Source organism: Schistocerca americana, chromosome 7 (assembly GCF_021461395.2).
Source record: "Schistocerca americana isolate TAMUIC-IGC-003095 chromosome 7, iqSchAmer2.1, whole genome shotgun sequence".
Taxonomy (NCBI): domain Eukaryota; kingdom Metazoa; phylum Arthropoda; class Insecta; order Orthoptera; family Acrididae; genus Schistocerca; species Schistocerca americana.
Genome location: NC_060125.1, coordinates 67,092,795 through 67,119,644, shown reverse-complemented (window position 1 = coordinate 67,119,644; position 26,850 = coordinate 67,092,795). Strand labels below are relative to the sequence as shown.

The window sequence follows — 26,850 nt, the reverse complement described above, 5'->3', positions numbered from 1 at the left end:
TCAGTAAAAATGAAATCTGGCTTGAGTAAAAAACACACCGTTCTGCGTGGCTCTGTACTGTTCATCGTAGAGATGATATACTAGCCCATGGGCGCTGAGCACAGTGTGTGTGGCCAGGTAGTCACCGATGCCAGACGCGTTCTGCGAGGGCGCCTGAAGACCAGAAGAGGCGTAGCCAGCGGTGAAACTGGCCGGTTCGTTGAATGTGATCCACCACTTCACCTGCAGGACCAGGGCTGTCAGAGGCGTGTCACAACAGGGAGAAACCCACGTGAGAAACGGTGAACGTGATGGTACTCACTCTGTCTCCAAAGTTTTCAAACAGCACTCTGGCGTACTCCACGAAGTAGTCGGCGAGGAGTGGGTTTGGCCATCCGCCGATGTACTGAAGCGCTTGCGGCAGGTCCCAGCGGTACATCGTCACCTGTGTAGAATACACTTCATCACTAACGTTATGTAATAAACCTCATACCGTGTTTTATTTCTGATTATGTTCTTCAGTCCTAAATTAAATGGTTTTTGTTAAATCTGTAATCATGTTTATTGCTGTAAATACATTGTTTATACAGAGAGGAAGAAAGATTAATCTAGTAGATAAAAATGAAGAAATGAGTTGAGCAGGGAAACATACGTCGCGTTCATGCACCTAAATAAGGGCTTGTGATAGAATGGACTAAAAACTACTATTTCGAAAACCGAGTAAAATATATTCTTGCTCCAAAAGTAACACTCTGATTCTCAGTCTACAGGAAAACCATAACACTGAAGTAGAAAATGGCTCTGAGCACTATGCGACTTAACTTCTGAGGTCATCAGTCGCCTAGAACTTAGAACTAATTAAACCTAACTGACCTAAGGACATCACACACATCCATGCCCGAGGCAGGATTCGAACCTGCGACCGTAGCAGCAGCGCGGTTCTGGACTGAAGTGAACCACTCGGCCACAACGGCTGGCCATATCTGGCTACATAAAACCCTGGAATTATTGAGATTTCTCATGATTATGCGCTTCGAACATGGTTATCCGATATGGACTGACTGGATTGTGGCAGAGAAATGATTGTGTGGTCCTTACATCCTGATTTTGATTTCTGCAGTGTTTAGGATCTACATAAGATATGACATTCCTGCACCCTTAATCGTTTGTCTGAGTTTTTGTCTACCCCAACTATGGTGATAAAAGGCTATCCCAGAAACGAAGATTATCGTCTGTTTATACAAATCAACACGCTCCGACATGGTTGAGGTTCTTATAACTGTTCCCATATGAAACCAGAGCTCAATTCTACCTTTGTCTTTTTGTGGCCCAATACACGTTTTGAAGACCAAGTTTAATGTAGTCTCTATATTGCACTGTACGTGCATCATCGAACGACTATTTGTTGATGATTTCTGTTCGTTGTCTGGGTTTGAAATCCACCTAAAGTAATGATCTTACACCGCTTCTGTGTCCACTTAAATGATGCTCCACCCATCTGAGTCCAAGCAGTTGGGGTGCACTGCTATTGTTTCCCTGCTCTGCTTCTGACTGCTGCAAATGACAGCTCACTGGGATCTTTGATAGTATGCAACAGACCTATGGTCTATCTTTAAAGTTCCGCAAGCATACGTTCCTGCAAGCGCCAACCAGTATAGAGGTTACTCCTACGTATACATCAGAAAAAGGCCATCAATATAACGTTAGAGAGATTCCAGCCTACACGGAGATTCACCAGCATCAATCATTCCCATGAACCATTCACGACCGGAACACGAAAAGGGGGACGTGACAGTGGTACAAAAAAGTCCCCCTGCTACTTATACATGTAGACATAGATGTAGATAATCCGACTTTCTGCAATATTTGGCACTGTATACTATAATTAACCCTCAGACTCTGAGATCAGAGGTGCTGCCCAGCTTCACACACCGGACATTTGTTCAGTTGACAGGTGTAAACAACACAGATCAACAGAAAAATTCATTTTTTTCTTCCAGCTAAAATAGTTTAGCTCTGAATAGAGATATAATTTGAGAATTTCTATAGCTGCCTCGAGTTCCATTTAACAATGTTTTACACACTCATAAGTCAGAACATAAGACCACTGACCAGCACAAAACTGTGTACCATCGGACGACATTCCCGCCATTTGCCCAGTAACGTAAATATATGCTATACTAGCGAATCTGGCAATATTTCGCAATTGCTAAACATGTATGTAACTTGCTTTATGTCATAATGTCCTTTTCCTACTTCTCTTTGTTCATCTCCTACTCCCTCTCTGTTTGTCAATCTCCTCCTCCTCCTCCCCCTCAATCAGGCCATCACCCCCTCCCTCCCCTCCCTGTCCATCTCCTCCTCTCCCCTGTCTCTCTCTCACCACTTCCTCCTCCCCATCCCTCTATCCATGTCCTTCTCCCATTCACTGCGACAAACCCCCCCCCCCCCCCCCCCCCGCCCCGCCGCACACACTGTCCTCTTTCTCCCGTCTCCCTTTGACTCGGAGCCTCGTTTATTCTTCTTGTCATCTAATCCTTGATTGGGAACTAAAGTCCCTTGATATGAATGACTAAATCGGTGGGATAATTGTATGAGAGACCTCTCCCAGTGTTGCATCTGTGATGATGGTACCTTCAATAACAGTATTAAGCATTGTTTTCGTCAGCAAAAAGGTAAGATTACAAAATATTGGAAGATCCATTTTCCATAGTGGTGTATAATAACCCTAATCCGAAAAGAAATATACACAAATTTCCTGTCTGTTGTCAAAACCAACTGCGTGGAAGAAAACAAAACGGTACATATTTATGTCTTGCCTTTTTCCTTAAATTTATATATAAGAACAAAGATAATATATGTGAGAATCAATTAGTCTCATTGTTTAAATGCACTGATATTGTAATTAAAACTGTCTGTAAGGAAGAAAAAGAAAACTCCCATTTTCAGAGCATAGCTGTATCTTTCTCTCAGTTGGTTTTAACAGGAAACCTATACATTGTTGTTTAAAAAGATATAGAGCCTATGTTTAACAGAATGTTTTTAGAGTATCGTTCAAAAATTGAAGTAAATAGGTCAAGATCCAAGATCTTTTCTATATATATATATATATATATATATATGGGGCTACATATCTTTTTGAAACAACAATGTACAGGTTTTCTGTTAAAACCAACTGAGAGAAAGGTAAAGCTGATCTCTGAAAATGGGAGTTTCATTTTTCTTTCTTACAGACAGTTTTAGTTACAGGATCAGGGCATTTAAACAATGAGACAAATTGATTCACACATATATTATCTTTCTCCTTACATATAATCTTTTCTCTGCCTCGTGATGACTGGGTGTTGTGTGATGTCCTTAGGTTAGTTAGGTTTAAGTAGTTCTAAGTTCTAGGGGACTGATGACCATAGCTGTTAAGTCCCATAGTGCTCAGAGCCATTTGAACCATATAATTTTAAGGATAAATTCTAGACATAACTATGTGCTGTGTTGTTTTCTTCCACGCAGAGGGTTTGGCAGCAGACGGGACATTTGTATATATCTCAAAAATTTGTTGACCGATTTACTCGATACTCTAAAAACAACAGAACTGACGTAGGCTATACATACTCTGAAAACTATACACGGTGGTCCATTGATCGTGACCAGGCCAAGTATCTCACGAAATAAGTGTCAAACGAAAAAACTACAAAAAACGAAACTTGTCTAGCTTGAAGGGGGAAACCAGATGGCGCTATGGTCAGCCCGCTAGATGGCGCTGCCATAGCTCAAACGGATTTAAATAGGAACCCCCATTTTTTATTACATATTCGTGTAGTACGTAAAGAAATATGGATGTTTTTGTTGGAACACTTTATTCGCTTTGTGATGGATGGCGCTGTAATAATCACAAACATATGGCTCACAAATTTAGACGAATAGTTGGTAACAGGTAGGATTTTTTAAATTAAAATACAGAACGTAGGTACGTTTGAACATTTTATTTCGGTTGTTCCAATGTGATACATGTACCTTTGTAAACTTATCATTTCTGAGAACGCATGCTGTTACAGCGTGATTACCTGTAAATACCACATTAATGCAATACATGCTCAAAATGATGTTCGTCAACCTCAATGCATTTGGCAATACGTGTAACGACATTCCTCTCAACATCGAGTTGTTCGCCTTCCGTAATGTTAGCACATACATTGACAATGCGCTGACGCATGTTGTCAGGCGTTGACGGTGGATCACGATAGCAAACATCAAAAATGGCTCTGAGCACTACGCGACTTAACTTCTGAGGTCATCAGTCGCCTACAACTTAGAACTAATTAAAACTAACTAACGGAAGGACATCACACACATCCATGCCCGAGGCAGGATTCGAACCTGCCACCGGAGAGGTCCAGACTGTAGCGCCTAGAACCGCACGGCCACTCTGGCCGGCAGCAAATATCCTTCAACTTTCCCCACAGAAGGAAATCCGGGGACATCAGATCCGGTGAACGTGCGGGCCTTGGTATGGTGCTTCGACGACCAATTCATCTATCATGAAATGTGCTATTCAGTACCGCTTCAACCGCACGCGAGCATTACGTAGGAAATCAGCATACATTGCACCATTTAGATTGCCATCGATAAAATGGGGGCCAATTATCCTTCCTCCCATAATGCCGCACCGTACATAAACCGGCCAAGATCGCTGATGTTCCACTTGTCGCAACCATCATGGATTTTCCGTTGCCCAATAGTGCATATTATGCCGGTTTACGTTCCCGCTATTGGTGAATGACGCTTCGTCGCTAAATAGAACGCGTGCACAAAATCTGTCATCGTCCCGTAATTTCTCTTGTGCCCAATGGTAGAACTGTACACGACGTTCAAAGTCGTCGCCATGCAATTCCTGGTGCATAGAAATATGGTACGGGTGCAATCGATGTTGATGTAGCATTCTGAACACCGACGTTTTTGAGATTCCCGATTCTCGGCATGCAATTCCTGGTGCATAGAAATATGGTACGGGTGCAATCGATGTTGATGTAGCATTCTGAACACCGACGTTTTTGAGATTCCCGATTCTCGGGCAATTTGCCTGCTACTGATGTGCAGCAACTAACACACCTACTTGGGCATCATCATCTGTTGCACGTCATGGTTGACGTTTCACATGTGGCTGACCACTTCCTGTTTCCTTAAATAACGTAACTATCCGGCGAACGGTCCGGACACTTGGATGATGTCGTCCAGGATACCGAGCAGCATACATAGCACACGCCCGTTGGACAGTTGGATCACAATAGCCATACATCAACAGGATATCGACCTTTTCCGCAAGTGGTAAACGGTCCATTTCAATCCGGATAATGTATCACGAAGCAAATACCGTCCGCACTGACGGAATGTACTTATGCATTTGTGACTATTACAGCGCCATCTATCACAAAGCGAAAATCGTGGTCCAACTAAAATATTCATATTTTTTTACATACTACATGAATATATAATAAAAATGGGGGTTCCTATTTAAAAAAACGCAGTTGAAATCCACTTGACCTATGGAGCAGCGCCATCTAGCGGGCCAACCATAGCGTCGTCTGGTTTCCCCCTTCAAGCTAGACGAGTTTCATTCTTTGTAGTTTTTTCGTTTGATGCTTATTTCGTGAGATATTTGGCCCGGTCATTATCAATGGACCACCCTTTATAGCCTATGTCAGTCCAATTATTTTTAGAGTATATATAGCTTACGTCTGTCCAGTTGTTATGTGTGTCGGATTGTTTTTAGAATGTAGTGAAAAAATTAAAGTAAATCGGTGAACAAATTTTTGAGATTATGTAGGGTAATTCCTTCAGAACATGTATTAAAGTAAGTTGTAAAAATTTGCGGCCAATAACTTTTCGAGGTTGTTGGTAACTACGTTTCCCCTTTACGTAGTAACCACATATGTATTTACTTTCCACGTGTATTAAAATATGTAGCCTAGTTCTTACCGAACGTGCAGTAGAGTATCCTGTGAAAATCTGAAGTAAGTCGGCCAAGAACTTTTCGAGACTTTTGATAACAATCACGGACTTGTCTTTATATAGTAGTATGGAAAACGGATGACAAAGCAGCTTACGTCGTTAGATTTTCCCTGGAGAAAATTATTAATCGTAGAGAGTATTTCACCGCATCGGTTTCTTTTAACTGTCGATTTTCTCGACAACGGCTGAGAAGTGCATCTTGGTGCTTTGCCACATTACACCTCTGGCCATGAGCTTTTATTATGCGCAGTATGAATCGAATCTGAATTTCACAATTGGCGGACTCCCCTTGTGAGGCGCTATCGAGTGCCAGCACCCCGTACCCAAACCAGGGGCCAGTATACAGGGTGAAAAGCATTTAAACCGACAAACTCTGGAAGGTTGTAGGGGTCATAAAAACAAATATTTTTCCTTAATGTCATTTTTTCCTATGAGGATTATTTGAACCGGTGGAGGCCGTATTACGCTCTTCAGTTGTTAGAGGCCGTATTACGATCTTCAGTTGTTAGAGGACGTATTACGGTCCTCAGTTGTAGGCAACTGCTGTCCACTAGTGTAGTGCTGCATTGTCTCTGTTTACTGATGGAGCGATACACCTGGAGTGAGTACACTGATATCGTTGGTGGGCACTACGTAGCGCACCACAACGGACGAGCTGCACAGCGGGTTTATCAACAATATCCTAATCACCGTATCCCGCATCATACGACCTTTGCTGCTGTGTACCAACGTCTGCATGAGACCGGGTCATTTAGCAGATTACCTGGACAGGGACGCCGTCGCACGGTAAGAACGCTACAATCTGAGGAAGCTGTCTTGCAGCATGTGGAGCGGGATCCTTCAATCAGCACTCGTGCAATTGCATGTAACTTGGGGACGAATCAGACGAATGTAAGAACAGTCCTTCGAGAGCAACTGTTACGTCCATTTCACTTACAGCGTGTCCACAACCTGAAACCAGTTGATTATCCAACCAGAGCACAGTTTTCGCAATGGTACCTGGAACAGTGTGAAATGCATCCTACGTTTCCATCCTCTGTGTTGTTTACCGATGAAGCAACGTTCGGGCGTGATGGAGTCTTCAACGTGCACAGATCGCATGTTTGGAGTGAGGACAACGCACATGCCACAGTTACTAGCGCTCATCAAGTGTGGTTCTTCTTAGTGTGTGGGTCGGTGTTGTGGGGGACTGTTTAATTGGGCCGTATCTGCTACGTAAACCATTAAATGGCAAGTACTATTACAATTTTCTCGCCAGAGCACTGCCAGAATTCCTGAAAGACGTCCCGCTCCCTACAAGACAACCCATGTGGTTCCAACATGACGGGGTGCCGGCACATTTTAGTCGTATTGTGTGTCGATTCCTGGACCGACGGTTCCCGGAAACGTGGACTGGCAGGGGTGGTCCTGCTCGATCACCAGGTATGTCCACTCTGGACTTTTTTGTGTGGGGAGAGATGCGCAACGCGAAACCTTGTTTACGCAACTCCTGTCGCATCAGAAGAGGATCTGGTCGCCCGGATAGTAGCAGCAACAGGAACAATTCAGGATACTCCTGGAGTTTTTGCCCTTGTCAGACAGAACATGATCCGACGGCGTAACCTTTGTTCACGTGTCAATGGAGGAATTTTTGAAAATCTACTGTAATTGAAATTGGGTTGTGTTAATGTGTTGTCTCTTGGTAATAAAAAATGGAAAAATGTTTGTTGGTTTAATTAATAAGCCACCAGAGAAATCTTCCTCTACCCGTTGAAATACTATTCATAGGAAAAAATGACATTAGGGAAAAATATTTGTTTTGATGTCCCCTACAACCTCCCAGAGTTTGTCGGTTTAAATACTTTTCTTCATTTGTGTGGGCATAACGCAACTGTGTGACCTGTTCGTAGAAATAGATGCCACACGTCTCTGGAAACTTACGAACAAACTGTCGAGCCCAACCAACGCAGAGTCGCAGTTGTATAGCGTCCCGAAGGTGCATAATTATACATAAAGCTCCACAGGTGGTCACAATGTTTTGGCCCATCATTGTATAGTAACAACTGGTAAGCAAAATGGGTGCTGCAGACTCCTGGTCCATGGAATCTTTTAGGATATTACGCGTATAGCGTCAGTACCGTCACGCACCACAAAAGATCCACCAGAGCAGAGGAATGAAGCAGCTTAATTGTAGCGTGCTTCAAGATCCAGGAGGAAGATACAAATTAACTCAAACTTGGAATATATTTATAGAAAAGGAGCTACTAATTTGCCAGTGTTAATTTTGGTTGAGCTTCGTAGTTGAATGATTAATTACACTACTGGCCATTAAAATTGCTACACCAAGAAGAAATGCAATGATAAACGGGCATTCATTGGACAAATATATTATACTCGAACTGACATGTGATTACATTTTCACGCAATTTGGGTGCATACATCCTGAGAAATCAGTACCCTGAACAACCACCTCTGGCCGTAATAACGGCCTTGATACGCCTGGGCATAGAGTCAAACAGAGCTTGGATGGCGTGTACAGGTACAGCTGCCCATGCAGCTTCAACACGATACCACACTTCATCAAGAGTAGTGACTGGCGTATTGTGACGAGCCAGTTGCTCGGCCACCATTGACCAGACGTTTTCAATTGGTGAGAGATCTGGAGAATGTGCTGGCCAGGGCAGCAGTCGAACATTTTCTGTATCCAGAAAGGGTACAGAATGAAGGGCAGAGCCACGGGTCGTAGCACATCTGAAATGTAACGTCCACTGTTCAAAATGCCGTCGATGCGAACAAGACGTGACCGAGACGTGTAACCAATGGCACCCCATACCATCACGCCAGGTGATACGCCAGTATGGCGATGACGAATACACGCTTCCAATGTGTGTTCACTGCGATGTCGCCAAACACGGATGCGACCATCATGTTGCTGTAAACAGAACCTGGATTCATCCGAAAAAATGACGTTTTGCCATTCGTGCACCCAGGTTCGTCATTGAGTACACCATCGCAGGCGCTCCTGTCTGTGATGGAGCGTCAAGGGTAACCGCAGCCATGATCTCCGAGCTGATAGTCCATGCTGCTGCAAACGTCGTCGAACTGCTCGTGCAGATGGTTGTTGTCTCGCAAACGTCCCCATCTGTTGACTGTGGGATCGAGACGTGGCAGCACGATCCGTTACAGCCATGTGGATAAGATGCCTGTCATCTCGACTGCTAGTCAAATGGTTCAAATGGCTCTGAGCACTATGGGCCTCAACTTCCGAGGCCATTAGTCCTCTAGAACTTAGAACTACTTAAACCTAACTAACCTAAGGACATCACACACATCCATGCCCGAGGCAGGATTCGAACCTGCGACCGTAGCGGTCTCGCGGTTCCAGACTGCAGCGCCTAGAACCGCACGGCCACTTCAGCCGGCGACTGCTAGTCATACGAGGCCGTTGGGATCCAGCACGGCGTTCCGTATTACCCTCCTGAACCCACCGATTCCATATTCTGCTAACAGTCATTGGATCTCGACCAACGCGGGCAGCAATGTCGCGATACGATAAACCGCAATCGCGATAGGCTACAATCCGACCTTTATCAAAGTCTAAAACGTCATGGTACGCATTTCTCCTCCTTACATGAGGCATTACAGCAACGTTTCACCAGGAAACGACGGTCAACTGCTGTTTTTGTATGAGAAATCGGTTGGAAACTTTCCTCATGTCAGCAGGTGTAGGTGTCACCACCGGCGCCAACCCTGTGTGAATGCTCTGAAAAGCTAATCATTTGCATGTCACAGCATCTTCTTCCTGTGGGTTAAATTTCGCGTCTGTAAATTTTATTGGCCAGTAGTGTAACTTGAAGTGAGTTGTTGCCGTATTTCTTCATGTAATAACAAATGAGAGTGTAGGACCTATATGTAGTTAAAAAACGGTCGATAGGGAAAGCTAAGCCCACATTGATCGACTGCGTGTAAGATTATAAGCTAAGAAACAGGCTGTCTAATAATAACTAAGGCAGCAATATTATTTTCTGGCAATGGGGCAGTTACCCGAGACAGACACTCCCATACTAAAAGGAAACTGTCTCGATGAGAAGAACTTAGGACAGAATTATTGTGTTGATGTAGAAGCATAAGATATGTTATCGCTGCAGGGTCTGGGACGAAACTTTTCTGGGACGAAACTTTTATCTGTTCAGTAATCAGTAACCAAACAACATCATGTTCAAGAGCTCAAATGAGCGTGCAGGCAGATTACGCAAAGTTTTCGGACAGATGATGGAGATGTTTGTGAAGCACAACAGAGTTTCGAAGGCAGTATTGTGGCACTTTTCTCCTCTTTGTATTCTGCAGGAGGCGTGGCATGCACTCTATCTCCGGACTGCTTACACAACGTTGAAGCATTATATGAGACTTACGATCAGAAGAATAGACTCTACTGCCTCAATTACTGTACAGGGTGAGTCAATAGGAAAGGTACAAGCTCGGAGAGGTGCTTGTATAAGTGATTCTGTACAAAAAAAAGTCATACGAACGTACGTCTTGTTCTTAACAGTTTCCGAGGAAACAACGGAGTCCATGTGGAATCGAACAAATTGGGTGATAGTAAATAACACATTGTCATCTAATGTTTTGTTTAGTTGCGTACACTTTCTCACAAAAGATGTTCAGAAAGACTACCGTCAACTGAAAAGCATTTTAAGTTCTTGTAGGCAGCTGCTGTGTTAGTGATCTGAGCTCATTCGTATGGTCCTTTACTTGAGCTCACGCGCGTAAAATACGAACGAGACATTTCTCTTCTGTGTCCATTCTGCGCTTGGAAACATCGCTCTCAAGCCAATCCCACAAAAAGTCATCTAATGAAGTAAGTAATTTAATGTAATGCATTGTAACTAATCGAATGTAATGTAAGGGAGTGGTGAAGCGCGCATTGAAACGGTCAGAAACTTAACACTGCGTCTCCTAATGCTTCTTTCGTTGTATTCGCATGTGAGTGCTGCTGAACAAGGACTTTCGGTCTGTTCCCGTGACTATCAAACTGTTATGTGTCGGAAATAGTTAAGAAAAAGGCCGTATGTTCATTTGAAGTTCTTTGTTCAGAATCGCCAATACTATCAACCCCTCAAAGCATACACCTTTTCTCCTGACTCGCCCTGTAGATGAGATCTTCCCAAAAGTGCCAAGGTATAAATTGCCTGGTCTCGATAATTTACCGGTAGAATTTTATATCAACTTCTGACATTTACTCGGGCATACAATACAGAAAACCGCCGCTGTGTTCTGTAACTGTGCTAATAACAAACAAAGTTGAAATCACTGCAACACATAATATGCGATGGGCTGACTTAACCAGTGTTGATGACAATTATTCGCTAAGATGAGTAGCAGCTGACTGAAAGTTCAACTGCCTCCAATCTCGGGACAGTATGAAAAATCCGCGGTCCCAGGCTATCGACACCAAATTTATTTTACTTGAGAAGCACAGGCAACCTAGGAGATTGAATTTCTCGATTTTCAAAAAGAGCTTTGATCTTGATTACTTGCAAATGATAATGTATAAACCGGAATATATTTGGAAATTTCTGGAATCACAAAGGTATGTGGACGAAATATACGTACCCGAACAAGTACAGTAATAGTCTGCACGCTCTAATGTTAGGTCTTTGTCGGCTTTACCCTGTACCAGAAATGGGCTACTTTGTGTGACCCGCAGGCGTAATTCACCGACCTTTGGATCATTTTAAAAGGATGCATTCACTTGACATTCACAACGAATGCTGAAGATCCAGCGGAGTAATAATTACGAGGATAAATCAGTTTATATCGAACCAGGATCAAATTCATTATCTGGGCGACGTCAATGGCTGCAGAGAACGGATAAGAAACCACTATTGGGGCATGACTGTCAAAACTAATCCCTGGCAAAAATTAGAACTCAACTGGAAGGAGACGATGCGTTTCAACGACATTAAAGAGTCAAAACTTCGAGATCTAAGTAGACTATAAACGGTTTATTTCATTACTGTGCGTGTATTTCTGAAGATGAATTATATAGCTGCTCTCATATCTGTACTTGAATGTTATACGGGAAAAATACTTTCCTTGGCAGTAAATCATACATGGAGATTCAAATTGTTCAAATGGCTTTCCCTCAACACAGCCATCCTGCCTATCAGCTGGAGACTGAGGTCGAGAAATCAGTGCCAGTACTGCATGACTGTATTTCGACAAGAGCGCACAATTTACATTTCTGTTTGCAGCTGGCACATATAAATGACCTGCGTGAAAGAGAACAGTTTACGGGAATCCTCCACAAATGTTTATGAAGATATAGTGCATCGCACGCCTAATCTTCGTACGGTTATCAAATATTCTCACACATACTGGTCAAAAGTCTGAGGAATTGTCCAGTTGAAGGATGCACCCATGGACATTACTAGGTTTCATAAGGGTAACTACCCAATCCTTCTTAAAAATTATAAAATCAAACTGAATACCTTAACATTGTGCGATGAGTGTGTCCTTGATTTGAATGTGGCATCATGCAAGAATGTGATTTCCACTTGAAACTGTTAGGAAAAGAATCTCTGAATCAACAAGAGAACCAATATAAATAAGATTAGGGCTAACCACGTTTTATGATCAGGTGGGACGTTTATTTCCGGACACCGAGCAATTCTAGAAATTCTGCTGTGGACCATACGTCTTCGGGGGATGAAGCCCGAATCGAGATTTTTGCGTTCTGAATATCAATCAGTGGTTAATTTTAGGCTTTTTCGTGTCTCTTTCCTCTGGTTGCTAGTTAAATTAAGGCATCATTATCTCAGTAAAAGAAAGCACAGAAGCCGAACACAGTTTACATACCACAAAGCCGAGGTTGGGAACCAAATCGTGGCGAATTATAAGACTGAGATATGAGTACTTGATCTATACTCTTACAAAGTATACAAACACACGGCAACGTATTTAAATAGACTAGTGCACACATAAGTAAGTGCAAAAGAAAAGTATAGGTCAAACACAAACTATTGCCAATATTGGCAACAAGACAAAACACAATACACACAAGTATACAGACAAACGGTAAATAGTAGTGCACAAAAAGTATGCTGTGTAAAACATAAGAAACGTATAGTTCTGGAAAGCAGTGAAAAATTCGACTACAAGTATCAGTGTCTGATGAAGAAAGAAATCAAAGACGTGCCGTGAGACGGCATTTCCTGAAGTAGGGGAGAAACCAAGCAAAAATTACCGTAAGTAAAAGCCAACAAATTGTTAACGAGCTGTTTTTTGATCTTACACACAAATCAAATTGTAGCTGCATATCTCTAATTACGGAACACTGATGGCGCTTCATCTCAGTAAAGCAAAACACGTGTGGTGGGAAAAATACACATTTTCTTATAGTTGTAACGACGAAACAAAAATACCCTCAGGAATCGTAAATCAACTATGGACTATATGCCCACACAAATGAAGAATCCTGGATACGTTAGTACAGTCAGCCACCAGAGCTAAGCTAAGAGAAAGACGTGTGCCGACAAAGACGAAGTATATGTTCTGCATATACTAGAAAGTGGGCCACAACACTGGCTTCAGCCATTATTGTATTCGGACCGAATCGTCCGACACTTGCGGGAGTTACTGCCACCTACCGTCACATCGCAGAACTTTAAGATGGATGCAGCTGTCCTCTCTCTCTCTCTCTCTCAAACGCACTTGAGAGTTAACTTGTACCTAGAATTGACAGTGGAGATAAATAAGAGCAGTTTAAGGTCCAAGCGACACAAGCCGCTGCTTGGGGCTCCAAGCCGAGAGAGACGCCAGGGATACTCAAGTGCAAGATTAGTATACAATGCGTGTCACATTTGGTAGCTAAATTACGCCGGGTGAAAGTGCACGGTGAAAGGTGGGGAGGTGCAAAGTAATACGTCACCTGTGTGGAAAAACGTTCTTCAACCGGCTCTGACTGTCGAGTGTCATACTTGAGACATGAGACAAAAGAATCAGTATACACAGAAAATAAATCCCATGTACGAATACCACCTTAGTGACGAAGAGCAACAGGATTCGTGCCTCTTGTGGGAATACAGCACTCGCTGCGAGCGAGTAGGTGAACGGACAGTGGATGCTAATAGCGTGTGCCAAACTAAGAATTTGGGTTGGGCCTAAGCGTGTCTGGATGGGCGAGGCGATTAAAGCACGGCCGGCACGGTAGCTCAGCGTGTTCGGCCAGTGAGCTGGTTGGCCTCTGTAAAAAAAAAAAAAAAAACTGAGTGGAAAGATCAACCAACGAACTTTAACGGATGTCATGTGACGTCCGCAACGACCAAACACAAAAGAGAGGGGAGAGAGAGAGAGAGAGAGAGAGAGAGAGAGAGAGAGAAGCACCACTCCCGTCAAGCGGGAGAGGAGATATGGGTTCGAGTCTCGGTCCAGCACAAACTTTCAACTTATACTGTCAAATTATTCTGATGCCCGATTGCGGCTGGAGTCGGTTTCTCTACGGAAATTCGATATTTACGGCCACTGTATCAGACACAGCTTGGTAACTGTTCTATCAGACAACATCGCAGATATTCTTAAACGCTTACAGAATGTCTACTGCGACCTGGCGGTGAACAAAAGCATGGTGAGTCGTTGGACGTGGCTTCTGTTACCATCGCAGCAAGTTAGTGCAAAGGTGTCTCATCTCCCACGAGCTGGTCAGCCGATTGCAGCTCTGATTCATTCGAGGTTATCGACGGATCAGATTGAAACACCCTGTTCCTCAACTGGACGTCTGTGTCGGTGTGCACAAGCTGGGGTACACAAACATGTGTGCATCCTGGGTTCCTCACCACCTAATACAAGACCATCAAGAGCAACGAAGGACTAGCTACGAGGGACTGCTAGCACGTTACCAGGTTGATCGTGATAATTTTTTGTCAAGCATCGTCACAGGCAATGTAACAGGGGTTCATCAGTTCTAACCTGAAACAAAACGGCAACCCGCGGAGTTGCGCCAGATCACCTCTCCTCCAAAGAAAAAGTCCAAAACCGCAGCCACACCCTCTGCCGGTAAAGTTATGGAGAAAGTCTTGTGGGACTCTAAAGGGGTTATTCTGTTTGGTGTCTTCCCTAATGGTGCAGAGATCAACTGTGAAGTGTATTGTGTTACCGCCAGGAAATTGAAGAAACAGCTTTCGCGTGTTCGTCTCCGTAAAAATGCAAACGAACTCCAACTCCTTGACATTGCAAGGCCTCACCCAAATCTGCACACCCGACAGCAGTTCATGAAACCTCACTGGACTGTTCTTCCTTGTCCACCCTACAGCCCGGAACTCACACTTTGTGATCTCAATCTGTTTGGCCCAATAAACGATGCACTCAACGAGAACCAATATGTAGATGATGGGGAAGTTATTGCTGCAGCAAGATACTGGCTCCGACGTCGAAAAATAGAGTGGTACCACTCGCGCATAAAGCCTCTCCGAATAAGGCGGCGTAAGGCCGTCGCATTGAACGGAGATTATGTTGAAAAATAGGGTTTCGTAGCCAAAAGAGTGGGGAAGAATATGGTTACTGAAATCGTGAATAAAATCAATGCGCTTTCAGAAAAAATGTGTTGCATTACTGACTGACGCCCTTCGTATATAGCATATTTGTAGGCATGACTTCCTTGATAATTTCACTACGGAGGGTCTACATCTACATCGCAAGCCACCGTGTGGTGTGTGGAGGAAGGAACCCTGCAGCACTACCAGTCATATTATTTCCCGTTCCACTGGTAAAAAGAGCGAGGGAGAAGCGATTGTCTATATGCCTCAGTACGAGTCCCACGTCTCATTGGAATACGGGACTCCTTGCGAGCAAGAACGTGAACACACGGTGGACGCTACTGGAAAGTGACGTTGTGAGAATCTGGTGGTCTAGGATGAATTTCTGGATGGGAGAGACGGTTAACGCAGCCATTTGCGTTAAGTGGGAGATCTGAGTGCGAGTCTCAGACCAGCACAAATTTAGAACTTTAACCCTCGATTTATTTCGTTACCCTACTGCAGCTGGAGTCGTTCTCTCCTTCGAAATTTGATATTATCTAAGAGTGAAAATGATAAGAGGATTTTTTAGGAGTCTCGAACAAAGAATACTGACGCTTCTTAGAGTTGGTACACGCAGATAAAAAGGATGACATTAAGATCATAGTCAGAATCTTGTATACACAGTGTCGACAGCGAACCATGTCCTCTGATGTGGTCGAAGTTCCTAGCAAGCTTCACCTTCATAATATGCAAACATATACCTCGCAGAACTTTTTATTTACTTAGACCAGTACTCATGTGTGCCCCTCTTACCATGGGCTGGATTCCGTTCGCGAGCAGCTCGTTGATGAGGTTGCTGTAGTAGTCGATGCCTGGCTGGTTAATGACGTCAAGGTCTCCAGTGGGCAGGATGCGTGCCCAAGAGATGGAGAAGCGATACACGTTCGCCTGTTCAAAAACAATGATAATAATGTGAGCTACTTTACAAAATCAGCCAATTTATTCTTCTGGAATAATTCATTGTAAGAAATGGGAGAACATGTTATATGTATTGTACTCTACAAAATTTATTTTTTTCCCAACATGTTTCCATTTCGTTGTAAAGCAGTACTGTTAGTGCAGTTTAAAAACAAACGATACATGAACCAAAAAAGCAAGAGCTGGTGGTACAGTTTCCTAAATGTAGGACTTCAGTACCATTGACGCTACGTTTTCAGACTTCGTATTTGGCATGGAGAGACTGTTCAGAAGGATTTTGTTGTAGAGCACAAGGGCTATTTCAATAGTAATATTGCAATCAGCTGTCTTTCCTGTTTACTTTATTTGCAAATTTATTATGAAGCCTTTTACAGTTTCTCCTTTCCAAGCCCGCATCTCGTGGTCGTGGGGTAGCGTTCTCGCTTCCCACGCCCGGGTTCCCGGGTTCGATTCCCGGCGGGGTCAGGGATTTTCTCTGCCTCGTGATGGCTGGGTGTAGTGTGATGTCCTTAGGTTAGTTAGGTTTAAGTCGTTCTAAGTTCTAGGGGACTGATGACCATAGATGTTAAGTCCCATAGTGCTCAGAGCCATTTGAACCATCTCCTTTCCAAGCTTTGGCGCAGTTTTCCAAATGCTATCCACCAGTAGTATCGTGTGTCGTGTTGTGTGGTAAACGTAAGTGAGACAGGATGCCTGATAATACAACAAGAGTTCATGGACAGAAAGAGTTCATTTTTAAGATAAATTACAAAAAAAAGATCAAAATAGGTGTAAACAGTGTCCTGAGTAATGGTGAGGATATTTGTGCACTATTTTTGTGGCACATAACTCGAATGTTAACATAAGTTTTTGTAGAAGCAAAATAGAAAAAAAAACGTGTGTAGCCTGTTTAACAAATATCAGTCTGGCAACTGATGCATGAATACATCTGAATTCAAGGTTGTTTTGTCAACGAATTCTTGATCTAAAGTTTGAAAGCAACCGACAACAACCACCACTGTACACGCTTAAATCACACGATGATGATGAAACAGAAATATTATACAGCTTTTTTAGTAAAGAATGAAATGAGCAAATTTTTTACAACAGACAGTACGTGTCATAACTAAAGAAAAATCCCATAAACCTAAACCCGCAAACAGTGTTCGTTAAGATACTTGTGCCAAAATGAGACATTCTTTCTTTCTTATTGGCTGCGTGTGTGATCTGTAATTAGTGCTCTGCCCGTGACTCTGTTGTCACCGTCTCCAGTGACTCTGAAAGAACTCATTTTGTATGCCTGATACGATAGTATCCAGCGCAAGTGTTTAAAAAGCGGCTGTTTGATCGAGGAGGTCAAGTAGCATGATCTCGCTGTTATTTGACCTTAATCCATGAGACTGCCGTGAGCAAATTTAAAGGCAGTGCTGAGCTCCACTTTCCATTGACAATGTGCACGTATTAGAGAACCGTGCTTGCCCGATTTTATGATCAATTCTGACGAGAGTGAGTTGTTGTTCTTTGAGGAGGAAGGCTGACAGCTGTTTGGGAATGAATGATAAGCACATTGAGCATCTCCTGTAACAGGACACATGTTTATAGGTCTTTTCGTAAATTTGACCACTACGTTCTCTGTAAGGATATAGCACTCTTTCACAGACACGATCTAGAAAGTAATTGACGAATCGATTAGTAATGTGAATTAGGGTGGAAACTGGAAGTGCCAGGTAACTGTTATAGGCGAGGGAATCGAGAATATAAATTGGACTAGACAAAATTCTAGAAAACAAATGCTGAGGCGGTAAACGTCCCCTCAATCTGAACAGAAGCTTATAAAGAAGAGTAGGGTGAAATTCATTATGGTGAAGCAAATAGTGCACAATGAACTGAAATACTGCACATTTAGCTCAGAGACAGACTGATGGAAATTATGTGTGGCATCAGCGTATGCGAGGTATCACAAGGAGTTCACAAGAAGATAATTCGAATATAATAGGAGAGGAAATAAGTAAGGTTGTACAGTACGTCATAGTGTAGCGAAATCGTGGATTACTCAGAAATCCTTGAACTTCAGAACAGAAGTTGAAACTGTAACAATCTTACGAATGAGGTACTAAAGCAACAGTGTAAGTTACTATAGAATGAAATAAGAATAAACAGGATATAATGGACTGGATGAAAAGAACAGTAGGGTATAGAGCAGGGATGACCATAGCATCCCAAACAATACGCGAGTCCGACGCGAGGGCCGTTTGCAGGTGGAGACTCGCCCTGTATCGGAATTTCTCGGTACATCTAGACAATACTCGGTAAAACGTGACATTTCGTTTAGCACTGCGGTGCTGCGTTTTTCTGTCGGCACGACTCTCTTCAGTTCGGCAGAACTGTGGCCTCGGCGCTGTTTGCCCTGCGATGTTTGCTCCTGGTATGAGGGCCGTTCACAGGTCCAGTGCCTTCTTTACGCCAGGTCGCACTCTGTGCTATAAATTTGGAGGGATGGAACACGTTAAGAAACTTATGGTGGAATAATAAAACTTCTTAAGCCACACACGCATTTTTCCACTGTCTGTCGCAAAAGTTTTCGACGGAACTGAACGAAAAGAACAGTGACTTCATATATTGCTGCGAAGTACATTGATTAAGTCAAAGGGCATGTCTCGAACGACTGGTATTGTTGCATTCATGACGGAAAAAGGAGCGCAGGAATGAAAATTCAGAATAGATTATGAATCTCGCGTTTTAAGTCGACATAGCTGCACACAGCTCACAGTAAGGCATTGCGAGGCAAGACATCATTTATTTCTGATTTGAAGGGGAGGCATTAAAAAGGAAAATTGCATTGTATAAAGGACAAATTCTGACAAAGTCCAGTTCCCTAAGCTTGCTGGCATTAAGAAAAACGATAGATTTGCAGATTTCATTGTGGTCTCGAAAGAATTACGAAGATAGTTTTCGAAACGTTTTGAAGACGCTGCCAATCTTGCATCTGCTTTCGAGCTGTTTTCGAGATCGTGTGTTGTTTCGGGTGAAAGTGCCACTGTTCATGTGTAGATGGATCTGACTGCTCTGCGATGTAGATGTGAGAAGTGGATACTATACACCTCTGGAAAGCTATATCGTGCATGCATGACAAAGACTTTATGTTTTACGGAAGCAGTTTTAACTTCTTAATGTTTGTCACCGTACTGAGTTGGGTAGAAGACTTGCAGGGTGGATGTGTGACAGATGTTGGACATCTGTGTTCTACATTAGAGTGCATCTGTTTATGTTCCCTGACTATTGCTGTATTACCAATACCTCCTCGGTACTGACCCCAGACACAAGAATAATACTTTAAAATTGATGGCGCAATTGATTTATCTAAAATGCTTCAATCTCCGTACGTTGGAGCTCCATCACGCATAAAAACCACACGTTTCTTCTTCGTAACCGTCCATTATATCATCACAACATTTTCATATCTAATATACAACGATAAGGGGTGCTAACCTCCCCAACATACACGCATCTGGAGAAATTTTGTGCTCCTGAATAGGTGCCGCAAGTAAGTTTGGTACGGAACAGCAGTTACGGACTCGATTTGGTCTGCTCTTTCACAAGACACAGAATGTAACTACTTCTGGTCAACTGCAGATCAAATCGGTGACAGTGTTCCAGAGGGTTTGGTCAAAGACTATGGCAGGATATCTTTCAATCTCTAACTTTATCCTAAGAATTGGAGAACTCTCTGTCACTCCCATCTGCATAGGGTAAGATGGACAATAGTATCGTAATCGTAAATTACACACTACGATCGAAGTGCTAAAGATAGGTAGATCGCTGACTGGCATACTTTGGTATATATATACGTTCAAGGATTATCAATGAATGGATGTACTACACAGTCATCTATGTACTTTCACAATGATACAGAGCAGATGGGGTGGGGGTGGTTCAGTGATGATACAGAAACTGAGAAACACGCTGCCGTGTCATTGGGTTGCATTGAAATTACGGAAAAACGTAAAATTGTTAAAACTGATTGCACTATTAACTTTGATCCTTATTACAGTACATCGATGGTATCTTTTCCATCACATCCGTCCACTGGTACGCTGTTGACTGCCACATAATAACTGACTGACATCACTTCTTTGAGATGGAGAAAGATTTTTGGTGAAGGCACAAAATCTTCTGGGATGATGGCTAGCACCACAACATTGAGTGCGCGCATGACTACAATATGAGGAATCAGTTGAAATAGAACAGCGAGTCATCTGCTATCCCATCACTGCAAAAGATGAGTTTGAATGTAGAGGCCATCAGTCACCGGGTTACAGCAGAAAAAACACGGTATAAAACAACAAAACAATGACCCTCTCTTGAGACTGATAGTCTTTGGGGTATGGTCCTCATACGGTATGGGTAATGAAACTTTACACCAGTCTGTGCAGGCGACTGAGGGGATCAATTCCTGTATATTTATTAGGATCGCCACATATGCTCGATACTAGCACAGAGACAGTATTTCTTTTCGATATGAATGACAAATTTTCCAGCCATTTTTCTCGTCTGTTGGACAGTACTTCGAATTCTGTTTGTGTAATTGTTCTGATTTTCCCGTCTGTGCTTAGACACCAGTGTGTGCTTCGAGGAGTAAGGAAAATAACTTTCCCGACTCCAGCAGAAAATATAAGCTAAGCCCTTTCACCGCTTCAGAAAAGTGACGAACATCACAGCAGCTGTAGGACTCACAAATCTCTCTCTCTCTCTCTCTCCCCCTCCGTCCCTCCGTCTCTCTCTGGCAGTGCATTCAAACAAACAGCTAAAACTCGAAAATTGGTGAGCGCCCTGTTTAGCGTTACAGAGATATTTATTTCAACTTCCAAATATCACCGTTTTGGTGTGTAAAATTATATATTGCAGCTGATATCGGTTTTGGGATCTGTTTCCCACAAAAGCGTGTGAAGTTTGATTGTGAAGTGTCTCAGGGAGGTTTCACAAGTGTGCCACGGTCTTTTTAGAGTCCGTGTTCAAGTGTGGCGGTGCACAAAACAATATTGAGGTAAACTACTGTGCAGTTATCTTTTTGAAAGTGTATTTAGAGACATATTCAGTTGAATTTAGTAACTCCTGAAGCAGCTATTTATATGGAGATAGGGGCTCTCTGCCTCAATTGAAACGCATCACAACAGTGTAGATTCACCGAGTACCACACCTGAGTAACTCCAGCGAGTACTCACTTTGAGCGCCTTCAGCATCTACACGTCCTCCTGGTACTTGTGGTACGAGTCGCAGGCCCATCACCATTGTTACCATTTGTACCATACTCCGGGTGTTCGTGGAGCATGTGGTCCCAGATGTTCTCTCCCTTGCCTGTACAAATAACGAGTTATCACTGACAAGTGGAACAGACATTCTTATGAAATGACAGAAACTATAAAATATAATTTGTAGGAATTAGACTGTGGGCAATAATTTTACCAAGAGATTTTCTGGACCAAGCTCTTGGTACTGATTCTTTAATTACCTACCACTCAAATTTCAGCCCATACCGTTATGATCTGCATGGCGACCAGTAGATTATACGTCTCCCACCCTTCTTGAGGTGCTACTGACTTATCGCCATTACATACCATGCTTAGTTTGAAAAATTAGGTTACAGAATGCACCTCTTCATTTATCATCGTAGATATAGCGTTCTGGATTAATGAACAAACATTTTACCTTTTTTAACTATTCATGATGCTGTTTCTTCAGCTGAAAACTTATTTTTGAAGCTCATACTTGTAAAGAACTATCTGTGGAATCCTATGACCAAAGACAGAGCTAGCGAATTCAGCATCTACAGTGTCCAAAGTGATCTATTGATACCAGCGAAATAATAAATACCTTCCATCACAGAAAGTCCGCTGCATGGTCACTAGAAGTCAAAGTGGGTAAAATGCAGTTTTGTAAGTACAAATGAATCAAACAACATATAGATCAATAGGCCTATGTTTGTTGATATTGACTGTCAGTCACTATAATGCGATTAATTGGATTTGCCACCTTGCAGGAACAACATCATCTACCTTTCTAAGAGAAATTACGGCGAATAAGGAACAAAAGAAAGTGGAACAAGAACAAAATTCTGTATGGTCATAAACAGCATCCGTAGCGACTGACGTCAAGGAAGAGTTCCCTTAAAACATCAAAGGTACTGACTACCACTGCTAAAAAGACCAGGGTGCAACTTTGGAAGGATAAGATTCCCAATCCCTCTGGTTGGAATAGAGTTTCTGAAACTGTGTCTCCAGGACATGACAGGGAATGGATGACATGTAAATCTTTGAATAGGCTGAGATCAGGAATGCGTAGAGCAAGGTTTAGTGTATCAAGATGGAGCTACAGTATAGAAAACAATATTAAGTATGATCAGGGAGAATTCCAGACTGTCCACTTCATGCTTCATTTTCGACTGTAGATGGAGCTACAGTATAGAAAACAATATTAACAATGATCAGGGAGAATTCCAGACTGTCCATCTCTTGCTTCATTTTCGACTGTGTCCAGCCTCCTGTATTGTAGAAGACCTCCATCGCCGGCCGCTGTGACAGAGCGGTTCTAGGCGCTTCAGTCCGGAACCGCGCTGCTGCTACGGTTGCCGGTTCGAATCCTGCCTCGGGCATGGATGTATGTGATGTCCTTAGGTTAGTGAGGTTTAAGTAGTTCTAAGTGTAGTAAGTTCCATAGTGCTTAGAGCCACTTGAACCAAGACCTCCATCAAGCGACAGAAAATGGACTGGAAGTGGCCAAATTTTGGTCAAATATTATATGGTATGTTAACTGTACACCTATGTATGCTTCTGACACGAGAATGTAATACATATGTGTGTATAATTTTTAATAACATATATCGGTATTAATAATTTTTGCTTTACACTTTGAATATAGTAAATGAATTATCTTTTCGTTGATATCACATAGGATTTTACAGTATACTCCATTAAATTTCTATTTCTACCTGGTGAAACGAGAGTTACGTTAGTTAATGATAGTTTATACGTTTCGTGTTTGGGGGGGGGGGTGGATTTATATTTTAGCAGGCGGGCCTGTATTGTCTACGTTACACTTCTCGGTGTGTGGGTTCGTCTGACTGCATTTGAAACCTAGTTTGTTGCTTTTAAGCCAGCTGTGTTACGAACTGAGTTAGGGTAGTGTCCACGTATGCTTATAGTAGCGGTATATTTTACTTTATTACAGCACAGATCTTTAGGGCACAGGGAGTGTTAATTATAGATCATAAATGAAGGTAATCATTTTTGAAAATATCTGGATTCCCCAGAAAACATATACTACGTTCCTCAGTTGATGTGCACCTACAGATATTTAGGAAATTCAGAGCCTTTGCAGTATAGTACATATTGGTAATGGTGAAAAAACTGTGGAAATGGGTTGCATGTTAGGTGAATGGACAGATAAATTAGGGAAAGATATATCGTCTACAAACTGGGCTTCAGCAGACCTAAAAGTTATAATTATGAAAAAAAAGATGGAAAACTAGATATGGAGGTAAAGGATAGACTTTAAACTACATAAAACTAAAAAAAAAAATTGAGTGGCGAAGCTATGATAAGAATAACTGAGGACGAAGTAAAGAGTAAAATACAATTAGAGTGCAACCAAATAACTAGAGATGGAAATACTAAAAAATTTGGTCAGCAAACAAGTTAAGAAAGAATTCTCATTTCAATATTATAAAAGAATTGTTCTTGAAAATTATATTACAATACCATGTGGTTTTTAAAATTATTAATAAACTTTTATTCTATATGAATGGAAGCCTTTTTGAAGAAGCTCAACAACGTTAGCGATACTAATATATTTTTTTAAAAAATCTGTGAGCTACATGTAAATGATTTATATAGCACTACAGGCTGTAAATATTTTCATACTGGATATGGAGATGAAATAGGTTTGCAGCTCGATAATGAATTTAAAACTGTTTTGCCAGACAAATATTTTAAAATAATTAGTAATAGGGATTTTCAATCTTTTGAAGATGGAAATGTAAGATTGAGATATAAAGGAATGAAGAAACTTAAAAATAATGATAATGAATTTCATCATTTGGAATTATAGGTTTAAATCGGATTAATTATGAAATTGTAGACGCTGTAAGGTCAGACTGTAAAAATTATTGGATATTAAAAATTCCATAATTTTTAAAAATAATCCTAGCACGCGCGATGTGCGAGGATAAGATTTGTAGTAAGTAGTAAATGCGTATATTGGGTGGATCCGGGAAGTTTTTAATAGTCCAGCCTTTTTTACAATTACTTAACTACTAGGAGACGGAGAATTCCACACTTTTTGAGTAATAGCAGTTTTAGTGATATAAGAACCTGTTAACGTTTCACTAGGTAGAAGAAACTGACTCACACACTTGTTTGTAAGTACAATCTATTCTTCGCTTTCAAAGTTTATTTTTTGTTGTGTGTGTCTTTGTATATATGTATTTTTAACGGTTTTCTTTCATTTCTCCTTCACTTCAACAGCTCTGTGATGTAGACGAAACTGTGTATGATGCACGCGAGCAATAGCAGCAGCGGCAACAGCAGGCACCTAGCCGGCAGAGATCTACCACTTCCAAGCAGAAAAGCTGACTCGCACACTGGATTGTAAGTATTAACCCGTACCTCTCTCTCAGTGATTATTATTCGACGCGCAGGTCGCCGAAGTGGCGTCAAATCGAAAGACCTCCACCAGGCGAACGGTCTACCCGACGGGAGGCCCTAGCCACACGACATTTCCAGTGATTATTATTCATTATATATATACATATATTTATGTTTTTCCTGTGGTTATCTTTTACTTTTCCTTAGCTCACAAGCTTCCCGACAATGTGATGCAGTGTGTGATGCTTTTGAGCAGTGGCATCAGATGTCAAGCCAGCATGTAGACATGCCCCCTGATGGAGCTCCCGACATATTAGAGTGGAAATCAAGTCAGAATGTAGAACTATATCCATCGCCTGCGCCACTAAGTCAGCATGCAGAGAAACTGACTCCATGATTCAGTGCATGAAATATCGGAGCAGGAGACGGCACTCTTTCGAGACTTCCATTACATCCGACATATACACCGATCCTCGAGTCGCCAGTATTGCGTAGTGGTGCATCGTAGCAGAAATGAACTCGCTAGACAGAATTGTTTCCACACTTTAAGTTTCCACACTCACCATCGCCTGAACCACTCATCAAGCAGCTAGCACGGTTTACTGCTTCTGTGAAAGCGGTATTGTGTGCTGCAATGTGTAAGTTGATAAATGTTTCCAGTTCCTCCTTGCGAGATATATCTCGACTTCGTCTTTATCTAGATTACTAAGCATATACAGAATTTTGTTGTCATATATACTTTAGTAATATTAACTGTGTGTTTTATTCAACGTGTTTGTGGGTTTCTGATGAAATTAATCACAGTTTAAAGACATTAGTACTCGTGTATTTCTTAAAATTTGGTTAACATAGTAGGACAGAGAAATAAATATAAATATGTACGTAATTCTCTATGAACACCAGGTAGTGATGACACAGTGAATTGGCAGCAAAGGCTTCCTCTGAAATTTGCTGCCGTGTAAGCTCTGCACAAAATCCGTATACATGTGGACACCACTCGCCATAATCATCCACTGCTCTCATGATGGCCGAACTAGCACACATCAAGTTTCCGAACGTAGATTCTTAAAAGTGAATGTACTGCGTAGGTTTCTCGTCGCTGTATATTTTCACTGTTGTTGGATAGCCCCCACGTGGTCTAGTAACAGTGTAACCGCTTGAGCGTTGAACATAGATGTTATTTGCGTTGAATACTGACATAACTGATACCATTCACAAGCTGAAAGCAGTATTTCCATGTTATTTTATCGCTGATTTTCAGAAATTATGGCCATGTTTATCTCACGATCTGAGGAGACGCCTACAACTGCACATTTACTATCACTACCATTCAACGCTACAGCGAATAATGCCACATTCATAGCTGCATGAATCCGTGGTACTGGTTTGACGGGTCGTTAAGATGATGGTGATAGTGCAAACTCGAAGTGTGGAAACAATTCTACATGCCGACTTGATTTATCCCCCGGTGTATCAGGTGCACTGTGGAATGCAGGAGACTCGAGGGTCGGTGCATGTATTGCGTATATCGGAAACTGGAAGTCTGGAAACAATTCTGTGCCCTGTTCCGATGTGTTAAACACCGAATCATGGAGTCAGTTGTCTGCGTGCTGAGTTAGTGGTGCACGTCATGGATATCTCTAGGTTATCCAATCTCCATACAGAACGTACATTAATGAGCCGAAACCCTTGTTACCACCTGGTTAATAGCATGTTTACGTGTCTTTGGAACGAAATACACACTGATTCTGCATATCAGGGGTCCGAAAGTTTGT

General features: G+C 42.2%; 1 protein-coding gene across 1 annotated transcript; it reads right to left on the bottom strand.

Annotated features, from left to right (window-relative positions):
* Positions 1–26,098, bottom strand: LOC124622705 (myrosinase 1-like). Its single transcript, XM_047148495.1, has 4 exons — positions 25,958–26,098; positions 16,293–16,427; positions 302–424; positions 1–222 (listed from the first exon to the last, which is right to left on the bottom strand). Exons 1-4 carry the CDS (start codon positions 26,096–26,098, stop codon positions 1–3), a joined length of 621 nt encoding a protein of 206 aa, XP_047004451.1.
* Positions 26,099–26,850: the final 752 nt, after the last annotated feature.